The following is a 16,310-nucleotide window of genomic DNA, read 5'->3' on the forward strand; positions in this document are numbered from 1 at the left end:
AAACTAGCTCTATGATCATCGACTAAACCCACAGGAGCATGCACTCTACACTCAACACACACTCTGGCTGTATGAGCTTCAGGGTCCGTCCAGTTCAACTCTGGAAAATGCTGCATATTCACGTCGTAACTGATGTTGCGATGATTTTTCTCTCATTATTTCTCGCTTTGTCATGTCCTTTATTCGTTATATACCTGATGTAAAGGGAAATAATTGTTCATGTCCTTGTCCTTATATACCTGATGTTAAGTTACTTAATTTGTCATGTCCTTGTCGTTATATATCTGATGTTAATGAACTTAATCTTCCTAACTTATGAGGGTCTTCATTCAAGAGGCCGAAAGAACCTTCCAGTTCCCTGAAAGGCAGTTCCTGGGATAAAAAGTAATGGGTCGTTTGGGTGGAAACATGGATTGAGTCACAAGTGTCAAATACCTGCAGTTTGTGTTTGGTTTTTGAACGATGCATCTGCAGCTTCCAACCTCTGGCATAACGTTAGTGTAAGCCCCCAGTCTCTATGTACGGCTTCACCTCACTGCATGTCAACTCCCCAGTTTAAAAGCAGTTATTGTGCTTAACTGGAGTTTTTCTTGCATATGTTAGCGAAAAGGTGAACTGACTATCTCTGTCCGAGTTAAAGCTGGTGGCACAGCAGACGGGCCACATACCACTGCTTCGTAGAAAGGACAAAACACGCTGTTGGGTTTGATTCTAGGGCTTGTTCTGTGTTTCATGGTGCCGCACGGTGCGACAATTTTTTGAGCAGAGCTGGAATGAGCTTTGAGTCTGAGCGCTCACGTTAAAAATTATGTTTCAGAACTGATAGAAGGTTGCATGCCAGTGGACGGCTCGCCGAAGTGCGACGGCCGTAAGGTATTCCTCCTAGTACACATCGCTGGTGTAGTCCATGGTGTAGGTCAGGCCTCCTCTCCGCTCCTCCCGGATCCCCTTGTCCCTCCGCTCCTCCCGTCTGGACTCTTCTGGGACACTCCAGGGAGTAGGGACCCACTGCTCCTCCTCCTGTGCCTCCTGGATGACAGAGAGCAGCTCCGCCGTCGCCACCTCCAGCCTTCCGTTCTCCACCGTCCGGTCGAACAGCTGGCGGTACTTCATCTCCATCAGCCCTGACGCCTCCTCCAGCTCCTCATAGTCCTCCTCCTGCACCAGGAGAGAGGAGGAGCAGGAGAGGAATGAGAGGAGGAGAGGATGGGAGGAGGTAAAGGGAAAGGAGGAGAAATGGGGGAGAAATGAAATGAGCGAGCTGATAGTAAGATAGTGTGTGTGTTTGTGTGTGTGTGTGTGTGTGTGTTACGGTATAGGCTCTGCAGCTGCAGCAGGAGGTGAGGATGCGGGCGTGCTGCCGGGTCAATCTCAGGACTTCACGCTCTGGGGGTCGGATGAAGATAACGTAGGGCTTCAACTTCCTGCTGCGCAGCGCATGGAGACTCTTACACACAGACACACCGCACGCAGACACAGACGAAGGAACACAAACAATGGATTATTCTATATTCAATTGGCAGCATTCAGTTCTCCACATTGATACAGCCTATTGAAGGTCGTGCTGTATTATCTATCAGAAGGTTCATGTATATAATCAACGTATCCCTCATCTGAGCTTCAGGGTGTGGTGTGTCTGGAGTGGCCAATAGGGGCAGGAGAGTGGCTCCCTTGGCCCAGAGGATTGGTCTCACATGAGGCTCAGCGTCGATGATGCAGATCCTGCCTTTCCTTAGCACCTCTCTGATGGCATCGCTGCTGGTCCCGTACAGGTGGCCCCTGCAGAGCCCATACTCCAGGAACCTACACACACACACACACACACACACACATAGAGAAACAAACAGAGAAACACACAGACACACACAGAAACACACACCACCACACAGAGGAACACACACACTCACACACAAACCTCAACCACAATTTTAAATAATAAATACAGAACACAATGCTACAGATGAAAAACACACCAAATGGACACAGACATCCAAGTATGGAAACAAAGAAGCGGCCGATGTGAATGTAATTGGATGCGTACCTGTTGTTGCAGACCATGTACTCAAACAGCTCTCTGGTGACAAAGTGGTACTCTCTCCCTGTCTGTTCCCCTTCTCTCATTGGTCGGGTGGTATCTAGTGACACACAGACACAGCAGGTAATACGGAGGGTATAGAGATGGTAAAGGGGTCCATGATACAGTGTGGGAAGCGAGTACAGACGTGGTATGGGACCCTTGAATAAGGAGGGCTTCATTCTGATGAGATTCTTCCTCAGTTCATTCACTCCGACTCCTGAAGTTCCTGCAACCAGAAGTGGGTCGGACCAGTACAGTAGAGATCATTAGATACCAATAGAGACCAGCAGAGAGAACTATTAGAGACTATTGGAGCCCAATATAAAACTAGAAGTAGTAGTACCAATAGAAACCGAAGGGTCAGCTGGAATAGTTTAACCAAGTATAGACTAGTCCAGACCATGGCTAAACAGTAGATACCAGTGCAGAGCAGTAGAAAGTCTCACCGACAAGAACAATGAGGCGGGGGTTCTCCTGGGGGGAGCGCTGGTAGAGGACCACCTCCTCATAAGGGTTGGAGAGGGAGGTGCTGTGCGGGGAGCAGGAGTAGCAGGAGGAGCAGGAGAGACGACAACCCCTGTAGGCCATCCTCCGCCACAGACGGAGGCTCCGCCGGAACCCCGCTGACACACACAGAGGACTCACTGAGTATGCACACACTGCAGATCCTTCTAGAGAACATCACACTGCAGAACCTTCTAGAGAACATCACACTGCAGAACCTTCTAGAGAACATCACACTGCAGAACTTCTAGTAAACATCACACTGCAGAACCTTCTAGAGAACATCACACTGCAGAACCTTTTAGAGAACATCACACTGCAGATCCTTCTAGAGAACATCACACTACAGAACTTCTAGTAAACATCACACTGCAGAACCTTCTAGAGAACATCACACTGCAGAACTTTTTAGAAAACATCACACTACAGAACCATCTAGAGAACATCACACTGCAGAACCTTCTAGAGAACATTCTCCTACAGAACCTTTAGAGAAAAACACACTGCAGAACCTTCTCAAGAATTTTTACCTACAGAACCTTCTAGAGAAAATTCAACTGCAGAACCCTCTAGAGAACAACACACTGCAGAACCTTCTAGAGAACATCACACTACAGAACCTGCTATAGAACATTACACTGCAGAACCTTCTAGAGAACATTATATTACAGAAAGAGATGATACCCTACCGCAGAACATTCTATATCTAAATCTATATCCTTCCATCCTACTTTCGAACTTTCAACAGCATACAATGGCAGAACTTGACCAACTACCTTAACAACAATCATCTTACCCAGGTAGAGTCCATTAATTACATCTGATTCGGCTTCATCTGTGGAAACAATAAATATCACAGGAATCAATGGCAGAAAGTAATTAAATCTTCATCGGTTGCGACGTAATAAAGACGTGTAAAGAGCGACAATGTCAGATAATGGAGGAACTAGTGGCGGAGGGTCTTTCACCAAGTAGTGCGTTTACTTATTTAAAGGTCAACCATCTAAATAAATCTTCTCGTTCTTCCTCCCACAAAAGACCTGAAGAGGATCTACCTTTACTGTTCGTATGATACTGTTCCCTAACTCCAAATACACATGGTTTACAACTTGATGTAAGGGTGGTTTATGCTACTAAATAGCTAATCAAAGGATTGTTTTATAAATGCTGCAACTGGCACTTTGAATCAGATGATGTATTTCGTGAGCTTGGCTACATTTTTGTTGTATCTGTATATGTACCGATTGGACTTTTGTCTAGTACGGTTGTGGTCATTGTAACCTGTATCGACCTATGTATACCTAATGCATTCAATTTATATTTTAACCATTCAGTCGATGCTTTTAGCCAAAGCGACATATAATTAGTAGCCTACATTTGTCAATATAATTTGAAACAACAGTATATTAGTCAAGAATGTGCTTAAATAGAAGCTCATCACTCACGTATGTAGGCTATAAGAAAAGCAACTTTACATGTTATTGGTCCGTAGGCTGTAGTATTTGATTTGGTTTATTGGTGAGTAGACCAAGATACAATCATACTATGCAACCTGGTGTCATGCGATTTCGTGCTCATGCGCACAAACATTAATTTATTGAATCGTGTCCCAGAGGACGATTGTCCGACTTTTTTCGGGCTACACAGAACGAAATGTAAACCAATGCATTCTGAATGGGAGCGTTTCTCCAATATTTTCGTGCTACACAGAACGAAATGTAAACCAATGCATTTTGAATAGGAGTGTTTAGTGTGAGAGAGAGTGTGTGCGCAGACAGTACAGTGCACCCTCTAGTTATCAATATTTCAGATTTTTTAAGCAGACCTCCTCAAAAACTGAAACGGACGTGCTCCACAGAACGCGCGTTTCTCAGACAACTAACGTGCTCCACAAAACGAAACGAGAGAGAGAGAGAGAGGGAGAGAGAGACAGAAAGAGAGAGAGAGAGAGAGAGAGAGAGAGAGAGAGAGAGAGAGGCTTCAGAAGGGGTGTGCGCAGATAGTACAGTGCACCCTCTAGTTATATATATGTCAATATTTCCATTTTTGCATTTTTGAAGCAGACCTCCTCAAAAACTGAAAATAAATAAATAAAAATATCAGATGTTTTCGTGCTACAAAGAAAGAAATGTAAACCAATGCATTTTGAATGGGAGCATTTTTCAGACGAGAGAGAGAGAGTGCAGTGTCAATATTTCCGATTTTTTAAGCAGACCTCAAAAACTGAAACAAACGTTCTCCACAGAACGCGCGTTTCTCAGACAATTATTGTGCTCAACAGAACGAAACGAGAGAGAGAGAGGGAGGGAGAGAGAGAGAGAGAGGCTTCAGAAGGGGTGTGCGCAGATAGTACAATGCACCTTCTACTTATGTTTGTGTCAAAACAATAAATGCATCAAAGGGTAAATGTAGTGTACATTTACATTTTACATTTACATTTAGGGCATTTAGCAGACGCTTTTATCCAAAGCGACTTACAATAAGTGCATTTGTTACAATAAGTACATTTGTCATAAGAAGTGAAACAATATATCGCTGTCGGTACAGTAAAGACGTTCATAGAACCAAGTGCAAGTATTACAATCGCTAGGCTAACCCATTCCCCTTGTAAAGCAGCGATAGCAGCTACTAGGTAGATGCTACACAATTAAGTACCTTGAATAAGTGCAATGTACAAGTGCCAGGACGTACAACATTCAATGGTGGCTGTGCATTGGTTTCTATGCAGAGTCGAGATGAACTCTGAACAGGTGAGTTTTGAGTCTTTTGCGGAAGCTGGTGAGCGACTCTGCGGTCCTGACATCGGTAGGGAGCTCGTTCCACCACTGAGGTCCAAAAACAGAAAAGTTGTGACTTTGCTGATCGACCTTTGCTTGCTCTTAGCGATGGCGGTACCAGACGTCCAGCTGAGGTAGTTGAGCGGAGGGATCGAGCTGGGGTGTATGGCTTTACTAATGCTTGGAGGTAGGCAGGGGCAGTTCCATCGACTGCCTTGTATGCCAGTACCATCATCTTGAATCTGATGCGAGCTATTACAGGGAGCCAGTGGAGGTCTCGGAAGAGGGTGGTTACATGTGAGAACTTTGGTAGGTTGAACACGAGGCGCGCTGCCGCATTCTGGATGCGCTGCAAGGGTTTAATCGCAGAGGCAGGGAGTCCAGCCAGGAGCGAGTTGCAGTAGTCGAGGCGGGAGATGACCAGTGATTGGACTAGAAGCTGAGCTGCTTCCCTTGTGAGGAAGGGCCGGATCCTGCGGATGTTGTAAAGTGCAAATCTGCAGGATCGGGCCACCGCAGTGATGTTTGCGGTGCAGCATAACTGATTGTCCAACACTACACCAAGGTTTTTGGCAGTTGGAGAAGGAGATACAGTGATGTTCTCAACAGTGACCAGTAAGTCCATGTGTGGGCAATCTTTCCCAGGTGTAGTGTTCTAGGGATACTCTGATTTCCCCATTTTTTACAGCAGACCACCTCAAAAACATTTAGTTCTCATGCTCAGGAAAGTAATCTATGGAATCGTGCCCCAGAGCACGATTGTCTGACTTATTTTGTGCTACACAGAACGAAATTCAAACCATTGCCTTCCAATTGGGATATTTTCTTTGACCACAGAAGGTGTGTGCGCAGATAGTACAGTCCACCCTCTACTTATGTATGTGTCAAAACAACAAATGCATCAAAGGGTAAATGTATTGTATTAGGGATACTCTGATTTCCCCGTTTTTTACAGCAGGCCTCCTCAAAAACCTTTCGTTCTCACGCTCATGGAAAGTAATCTATTGAATCGTGTCCCAGAGCACGATTGTCCGACATTATTCGTACTGCACAGAACGAAATGTAAACCCATGCATTTTGGATTGGAGCGTTTCTCAGAATATACACAGGTATATATATATACAGTCAGGTCCATAAATATTGGGACATCGACACAATTCTAATCTTTTTGGCTCTATACACCACCACAATGGATTTGAAATGAAACGAACAAGATGTGCTTCAACTGCAGACTTTCAGCTTTAATTTGAGGGTAGTTACATCCAAATCAGGTGAACGGTGTAGGAATTACAACAGTTTGTATATGTGCCTCCCACTTTTTAAGGGACCAAAAGTAATGGGACAATTGGCTGCTCAGCTGTTCCATGGCTTGGTGTGTGTTATTCCCTTCCCCCATTATCCCATTTACAAGGAGCAGATAAAATGTCTAGAGTTCATTTAAAGTGTGCTATTTGCATTTGGAATCTGTTGCTGTCAACTCTCAATATGAGATCCAAAGAGCTGTCACTATCAGTGAAGCAAGCCATCATTAGGCTGAAAAATCAAAACAAACCCATCAGAGACATAGCAAAAACATTAGGTGTGGCCAAATCAACTGTTTGGAACATTCTTAAAAAGAAAGAACGCACCGATAAGCTCAGCAACACCAAAAGACCCGGAAGACCATGGAAACAACTGTGGTGGATGACCAAATAATTATTAACCTGGTGAAGAAAACACCCTTTACAACAGTTGGCCAGATCAAGAACACTCTCCAGGAGGTAGGTGTCTGTGTGTCAAAGTCAACAATCAAGAGAAGACTTCACCAGAGTAAATACAGAGGGTTCAACACAAGATGTAAACCATTGGTGAGCCTCAAAAACAGGAAGGCCAGATTAGAGTTTGCCAAACAACATCTAAAAAAGCCTTCACAGTTCTGGAACAACATCCTATGGACAGATGAGACAAAGATCAACTTGTACCAGAGTGATGGGAAGAGAAGAGTATGGAGAAGGAAAGGAACTGCTCATGATCCAAAGTATACCACCTCATCAGTGAAGCATGGTGATGGTAGTGTCATGGCGTGGGCATGTATGGCTGCCAGTGGAACTGGTTCCCTTGTATTTATTTATGATGTGACTGCTGACAAAAGCAGCAGGATGAATTCTGAAGTGTTTCGGGCAATATTATCTGCTCATATTCAGCCAAATGTTTCAGAACTGGACGGCACTTCACAGTGCAGATGGACAATGACCCGAAGCATACTGCGAAAGCAACCAAAGAGTTTTTTTAAGATTGAGCATGCATTTCACTTGCTGAAGACCAAACTGAAGGGAAAAGGCCCCAAGAACAAGCAGGAAATGAAGACAGTTGCAGTAGAGGCCTGGCAGAGCATCACCAGGGATGAAACCCAGCGCCTGGTGATGTTTATGCGTTCCAGACTTCAGGCTGTAATTGACTGCAAAGGATTTGCAACCAAATATTAAAAAGTGAAAGTTTGATTTATGATTGTTAATTTGTCCCATTACTTTTGGTCCCTTAAAAAGTGGGAGGCACATATACAAACTGTTGTTATTCCTACACCGTTCACCTGATTTGGATGTTAATGGAGGAAACGCTCCAATCCAAAATGCTTGGGTTTACATTTCGACACGATTAGAATTGTGTCAATGTCCCAATACTTATGGACCTGACTGTATATACATATATATATATATATATATATGTATACGGAGAGGACCTCTTAAGCCCATCAGTTACTTGGCTCCGCAGTGCATCAGTGTCCCTCTCTATGGCTCCTCTCTCTCTTTTCCACTGTGTTTCGAGACTTGATATCAATATAACGAGAGAGGATGTAATGATAACGGCAAGAAAATAAAGGCTCCATGGTCATAATAATTTAAATATAATTAAATTAAAGCGTGTAATGAGGAAATGAGACGATCTAGTTGTGGGCCAGCAGAGGCTGAATTTTAACCGAATTCGGCCCATAACCTTATTTTTTACATCGTTTTTATATTATGAATATTTTAATATTGTCTGGTATGCCTGAACCACAATTACACATTGGTGGAAGTGGATTTTCAAAGGTCAGATAGGCTACAGATCTTGTTATAACGATAATTGAATAAAAGCTACATGGTCTAAATATTATAACTAAATAATTGTATATTTATATAATATATATTTTAATATTAAATTAATTCAATATTAAACCAATGCATTTCAATCTGGTGATTTTTTTCGACTTCAGAAGTGGAGGCAGGCTGCGCAGTGCACACTCTAGTAAACAAATCTTGTTATAACAATAATTGAATAATAGCTACATGATCTACTTATATTATTATAACTAAATAATTTAATATTTATATATATAATATATATTTTAATATTTAATTAATTCAATATTAAACCAATGCATTTCAATCTGGAGATTTTTTTCAACTTCAGAAGCTGCGCAGTGCACGCTCTAGCATAGAGATCTTGTTATAATAATAATTGAATAAAAGCTACATGTCTACTTATAATATTAGAACTAAATCATTTTATATTTAAAAACATAAATAGGCCTATATATATATATAATATATATTTTCATATTTAATTAATTCAATAGCCTATTAAACCAATGCATTTCAATCTGGAGATTTTTTTCGACTTCAAAAGGGGGGGCGGGCTGCGCAGTGCACGCTCTAGCATACAGATCTTGTTATAATGATAATTGAATAAAAGCTACATGTCTAGTTATAATATTATAACTAAATCATTTTATATTTAAAAAAAAATATATATATATTAGTGCTGTCAATCGATTAAAATATTTAATCGCGATTAATCGCATTAATGTCAGAGTTAACTCGCGATTAATCGCACATTTTTTTCTATTCTAAATATCCCTTGATTTCGTGCTGCTAGCCTTTTAGTGAGATCAGAGAGTGTTGAGAAGGACAGTAATAAAATATATTTGCTAATGGATATAAGAAGAGAGACCCGCAATGAATTCAACCCGGTCCACTTGACATCTGGTAGGTGCATGCAGGCCCGTCGCGAGAAGGCAAGCAAACCAAGCAATTGCTTGGGGCCCCAAGCTGGCCTGGGGCCCCAAGACAACGACTGGTTATGGATAAAATGCAACGACAAACTGATCGGCGATCGGCATAGGCGACCTAGTCCTCGGGCGGCAAATGTGTTGAGGGCGCCCTTAATTAATTAAATTATATGAAACAAGCAAATTAAAATGTGTTTTCCAAACATGTTCCAAAATGGAACGAACAAGGGGGGGGACAGGCGATTAATTGATAGCGCGCATTGAAACTCTCACTGTAGTACGCGCTCTCTTCCCCCCCCGCTCGGAAGTCTTGCTTGCTCACATACACACACACACACACACACACACACACACACACACACACACACACACACACACACACACACACACACACACACAAGGTTGCGGAGTGGTAATCGGGAGAGTCAGGAGAATTCCTGGTGGGCTGTTAACGTTTCGGGGCTGTCGGGCTGATTACTGCGGGATAACAATATTGCGTTTATAAAAGTTCCTTGCAGCGCCGTCCGTCAGCCTGAGCTGTGCGCCAAAAACAGTCAACGTGGCACACTCAAAAACAGTCAACGTTGCAACCAAGTCCATTTTGTCTAGAGGGGAGTAACTGAGCGGCCCCTCCCGAAGTGGTACAGCCCAGGTGGGCCTTGAACTGCGATTGGTCAAAAAGACGTAACAGCTAATGACAACATTGAACTCTCGTGCAGGCTCGAACAGAGTAACACACACACACACACACACACACACACACACACACACACACACACACACACACACACACACACACACACACACACTTTTAAGGAGTTTTTACCCGCTCCGTACCCTTGCTTGCCCCAACAAGTTTGTGCGGCGTGCTTGTTGTTTTGTCCCGGTGTAGCTAGATCCGGTATGGTGTTGTTGCTAGACAGCAGCTGAATAAACGACAAGCCAGAAGAGCATTAATCGCGCAATAAAAAAATTAACGCTGTTAAAATTGGTTTGCATTAATGCCGTTAATAACGCGTTAAACTGACAGCACTAATACATATATATACATATATATATATATTTATTAATATTTAATTAATTCAACATACATTTCAATCGGGAGATTTTTTTCGACTTCCCAAGGGCAGGCTCTATATCGCCCCCCATATCGTTCTATTCCCCACAGTTTAGACTTGTAATTAATACGTTTCTTTTCTAATCAACTTGACTCTTTTCTCTTTTTTTATCACTGTCCGGTGGCTAGTAGGCTATAACGTCACTCTGAGAGATGTGCATGGACACATTTAACGAGGCAGGGTTATTTGAAATAATTCATTAAGTTATCATGTGTGAGAGGTCATTCCTCCTCCTGAGTGTGTACTGGGTGTGTATTGACAACACAGTCTCACTCCGAGAACGTCAAATACCGACTGTTGGCAAGGGCACTTTAGCGTCGGTCGCTGACGGGAAAGGTACCCTTCGGCCTCGTCTGCAGACGGAGAGGGGGTTCAATTCACTACAATGTTATGCCATCCCTGGCGATGTTTGATGTTCAGAGCGGGTGCTCCAGCAGCCCATTCACTACCAACATTCATTGGATAGTTTTTAGGATATTTATTTATTTATTTATTATATAGCCTAGGGAGACCGCCAGACTTCCTCGAAGCAATGAGAATGGTCTATTAAATTCAAGATGGGTGTCCGAGAATATGAATATAGTGAATGAATGAATGAATGAATTAATTAATTTCATTCAGGCTGGTCAATGGTCAGATACAGATAATGATAATTGAATAAAAGCTATGGTCAGCTTATAATATTATAACTAAATAATTGTGTATTTCTATATATATACTATATATTAATATTTAATTAATTAAATACAATAACGGCTTTAAACATGTGACATGCCTACGTTTTTTTGGCCTTTTCTTTTCAATGGGTCTGCATCAACGTCAAGTGACTCAGCATCACGTGAACTAGGGTCCACTGGTTAGGAAATAGACAGATATTCCAAGGTTTCCCTCAAAAAGGCACCTTGGAATACGTTTATATTTTCCGCAGTTTAGACTTGTAATTAATAAGTTACTTTTTTAATGAACTTGACTCGTTTTTTTTTAAATCGCTGTCTGGTTGCTTGTTACGTCACTCTGAGAGACGGGCATGGATAGATTTCATAGTGACACAATAAACTATTCTTGAAAGCAAAACACCAATTTTTGCTCATTGATTTAACAAGGCAGGGTTCTTTGAAACAATTAAATATGTGTGAGAGGTCATACCTCCTCTTCAGTGTGCATCCTATTTATGTCCAATGTACCCCTACTGTCCACAAGCACCCCCCCCCCCCCACCCCCCATATGGATATGGAGAATTTTTGCCACGTCCCAGTGGTGGTGGTGTCATATATATGAAAGAGGCCATTCAATTATACTACAATGATCAATGAGGAGGCCGAAGCCCTAAAGGAAGTGATGCAATAGGTGACTGAGTCGAGGACATTAACAAGTAAGCTATAGATCTGGGGTCTCTTTTATATCAAAGGGGGTCTCAAAGGACGCATACGATGATCAACTTGTGGCTCCAGCCCTACAGGAAAGGCTCACACAGCATCATCAAATGCTCCATTGAAACGCATTGGCAACAAGCCATTGCTAGAAATTAATCTAAATTAGTTGACAAGTGATAGAAACTTGTCCATTAGACCTTCAACCAGGGTGCATCTTGGGATTACTCTGTGAAAATTGCGGGTCTCTGGGAAAAAGCTGGCCGTAACCCTAACCCAAACCCGAAACCTCAGACCCCCCCCCCCCCCCCCCCCCCCTTCCTTCCCTCGGGGTTCAAACGGGCCAAGTTTCGGTGTGGGGGTCCCAGTTAGGCCCTACAATAAGGTATTCGAATTTCAAGGCGGTCGGTAACCCTTCCTTTTACAATCCCCTAATTACTAGGTATTTACCCAGTAAATAAATAGTAAATCATAGTGTATTACTGGGTAATTACCACTGGTAATAAGAAGGTAAATACAGAGGAATTACCCGGTAAATATAAAGTAAATCATAGTGTATTACTGGGTAATTACCACTGGTAATAAGGTGAATACAGAGGAATTACATCTGAAGTTCTAATTAAAACCTCCACTATTATCCATCAACTCAACTAAGTACCGTGTAGTTGTAACTGTTTTAGGTTGGTAATAACTCAGATATTATTGTGTACTTCCTAGGATATTAGGCAAACAATTCTTAGAAACACCTATTAGTTCAAGTGACAATTGTAGTTATCCAAGGTTTATGTTGGTAACAGCCCAAGTTTAATGATGTACTATCTAGAAATAAGCATAGTACTTTGCAATAAATTACTTTTTCTTACATAGTTATTATTCATAGCTACACCCATTTAACCCATCAAGGGTTTATTTGATTTACCTTAGAAACTATGGAATTACTTAGCTGGTAACAACCTCCGCAGGAAGTTTTCCTCTAGTATCATGGTACATCTTCTTAAATACTGGGTACGAAGCCATTTGTTTCCATGGTGTTACCACGTTATTACCATATAATTTGTAAAAGATACATTCCATTGTCCATGCAGTAAACTGGAACTTGTACCATGTACGTTCTGCAACATTACTAAGTAAAACATGACAATTTACCCAGTAAGTAAGCTGAAACTGTAGTGTAAAATGAAGCCTTGTTTGTTTCCATGGTACTACCAGGTTCTTACCATATAAATTGTAGGTTATTCCCTCTTCCATGCAATCAACAGAAACTTGTACCATATATGTTCTGCAACGTCATTCACCAGTAGTTAAGCACTTTAATTTTAGTTATAAAACCCCAAACCACTGTTGATGAAAGGCAAATTAAAATTAAACAAAATCAAAGGCTTATCTTTCAAACAATGCATACCTCACAAACAGGCACAGAACACTGAAAAAATTGGACAAAAAAAAGAGCCGTCCACATCAACTCAATTTAAATGTTACTGATGGTGTTTTGATAAAACACATGACAGTGTTATGGCAAGTGACCAAAATGCAGACCGCTTCAACCTCTACAATTTGAATAAGTGGCGAATGCCATGCAGCAATCTGCCTATGGGAGCATCTTTGTGGTCATTTGCAAACCAATGAGTCCACTCAATGAATGAGATATGGCTCTTTAGTGTCCTCTCTGTGAGGTTTCCCTGCAGTCTCCACACCTTGGATTTGTAGGCTGACCAATCCCTGACCAGGTACCTCCAAATCTCCCCTTCCATACTGTAATAAAGTATCAGAAGACAAGAAAATAGCATGAGGACTATCAATTAATGAACATTTCTAGAACATGTAAAACTCAAAGATGATTTTGTTTGCCAGTTAAGAAAGGATGCTGGTCCTCTGGCCATTGTGTTTGGTCATATTTAAAAGAAAAAAAGGCATAGCGATAAATACAGTTAATAGGACGGGAGGGGACAGGCTGTTAGCTCCAGTTAGCGCTTTAGCATCGAGCTAGCATTTGTTAGCGCGATGCTAAAAAGCAGCTCTACCGGAGCATGCTGCCTCAGCAGATACAAGTTAGCATCCAGTTTTATATTCGCCGGATATTCGGTTTTGGTTTACCATGCAATCGGATTCATCAACACCATTGCACTACATTATGGGTGTAGTATGTTGAGGACAGTTTAGGACACCGTATCGCGAAAAATCACAAAGACATGTTGTTGCTATGATATCTGTGCAACGTCATCTATGTTCTGGCTGCAACCTGTTTTAGGGACCGTCTACAAATTACATTCACAGACTGGTGGCAGAGACGTTACCATGGAATTGTTTCAGGAAATAAATCACACAAATACAGCCTGTCCCCTCCCGTCCTTTTAACTGTATTTATGGCTATGTCTTTTTTTATTTTTAATATGACCAAACACAATGGCCAGAGGACCAGCATCCTTTCTTAACTGGCAAACAAAATAATCTTTGAGTTTTACATGTTCTAGAACAGGGGTACTCAATTGGCGGACTCAGGTCCGGATCCGGACCCAAACGCAATGAAATTCTGACCAAGACGAAAATCAATATTCAAAAATTCTTAATATGATCCAAGCAAGATTTTATTGGCATGTGATTTCTGGATGTTTTTCCAATCACGTATCTACCTTGTGCCCAATCCAAATGTCCTATCAGCGGTTGTATAATACATCACTATGACATTGTGGCCGCGAGCGCAAGCAAGGTCTGCGAGTGCTTTTTTCCTCCACAGTCTGTCGGCCCGTTCAGGTCACATTCCCCGGGGGGAATTTATGGTACGCATGCATGCATGCATGGTTGAGAAGGAATTGGGGGAAAGGAAGTTTGGCTGAGTCCCAGATCTATATGGAGGAGAAAGGGATTATTGCCGGTGCGGAGTACCGGAAACGCGCCGGTGCTCAACTCTGGGAGATTGTCCTGCGGGGCACCCGCTGGATTATATGTATTGTGTTGTGTTGTGTTGTGTTGTGTTGTGTTGTTTAGATATAGAGCTCCCGGATACCCGCCGGAGTGTTTTAGATTCTAATATTTTATAGAACGGACGAATACTGCGGCCGCCTACATAGCTTTACCCAATCAAAATTAAGCCCAGAATATTAAAAATGAAATATATATTTCTGTAAATATTTGTAACATAATGATACTTCATTTAAACAAAATGTATCGCACACAATTTTGTAAGACATTATAATATGGACTATTTTTTCGTTCCTTGAATTTCAAGTTAATGCAGGGAACTTCTGATAGGGTGGGTCAGCTGTCAATCATAGTGGCACTGGCGCCACACAGGTCATCAACAACAACAACGCAGTCAGATTTGCGAAAGGTACCTGTTTTTTCAGCTAGCAAACATCATGGCGTGCTCCAAACTTGAAAAAAAAAGAAAGGTGGATTCCGAAAATCGTGGATTTAAGACAGAGTGGACCGACAAATATGCATTTGTGCTACCTGCAGGGAGCACAAAACCAATGTGTTTAATCTGTAATGAGACAGTTGCCCATGTAAAAAGTGGAAACGTGAAACATCATTATGAAACAAAGCATGGCCACTTCGAGAAGAATTCTGAGGTAAGGACCAGAAAAATAAGCCAAATGCAAGAATCATACCTTGCAACATGCACTATGATAGTCAGGTCAGCCACACAACAGGAGCATCACCCTGACCTCATAGCATACCACTGTGTCATTCATCAGATAGTTTTGTGTGCCAGCCTTGGAAAGGAGTACTCAGAAATAATGACAACAGTAATAAGACTTGTACATTTTTTAGGGCATCATCTGCTCTGCAGCATCGCTTGCTGCGCTCATTCCTCACAGAGGTTAATGCAGAATTTGACGATTTGCTTCTACACAACAGTTGCAGGTGGCTTAGTAAAGACAAAGTACTGGAGCGATTTTGGACACTACGGAAAGAGCTAGAAACGTTTCTGTTGAATCAGAAGAGTCCAAAAGCAAAACCATTTGTGGAATTCCTGCAAAACAATGAAAAAATGGAAATTGTTGCATTTCTGTCAGACATTACTTGCCACCTCAATGATCTGAATTTGAAGCTCCGGGGCAAAAATAACACAGTGTGCATCCTCATGTCAGCTATCCGTGCCTTTCAAAGGAAACTGGAAATATTCAAAAGTGACACACAGGAAGAGGGCCTGCTTGACTTCCCAAAACTGAAAAGTCAAGCTTCAGGAACACAGCATCACAATTATGTGGAATTCCTGGACAAATCGATTGAAAATTTTGAAACCCGGTTTGGAGATTTCCCTCTGGGAAAACAGGTCTTACTGTGTATTGAAAATCCATTCCTGGTGAAAAATATCACAGAATTCTCAATTGAAGCCCTGAAGGTCTGCCCATGGGCTAGTGCTGCTTCTCTTCAATCAGAGCTGATTGAGCTTCAAAAAAACCTTGCTCTGCAGGAATCTCTTTGTGACCCAGG

At 42.0% G+C, this 16,310-nt stretch overlaps 1 protein-coding gene across 1 annotated transcript in view; it reads right to left on the reverse strand.

The window, feature by feature from the left end:
- Positions 1-882: 882 nt before the first annotated feature.
- LOC307073607 (MAGUK p55 subfamily member 4-like) overlaps positions 883-16,310 on the reverse strand; it is a gene marked incomplete at both ends in the record, with an annotated part of 65,722 nt that continues 50,294 nt past the window's right edge. Inside the window, 6 exons of the mRNA XM_079733505.1 lie at positions 883-1,158; positions 1,313-1,447; positions 1,695-1,803; positions 2,042-2,303; positions 2,524-2,700; positions 3,378-3,416. Of these exons, the coding sequence (XP_079589631.1) occupies positions 883-1,158; positions 1,313-1,447; positions 1,695-1,803; positions 2,042-2,303; positions 2,524-2,700; positions 3,378-3,416 (998 nt within the window). The remainder of the gene's footprint in view (positions 1,159-1,312; positions 1,448-1,694; positions 1,804-2,041; positions 2,304-2,523; positions 2,701-3,377; positions 3,417-16,310) is intronic.

The sequence above is a fragment of the Pollachius pollachius genome (assembly GCF_949987615.1).
Source record: "Pollachius pollachius genome assembly, chromosome: 3".
NCBI classification, from domain to species: domain Eukaryota; kingdom Metazoa; phylum Chordata; class Actinopteri; order Gadiformes; family Gadidae; genus Pollachius; species Pollachius pollachius.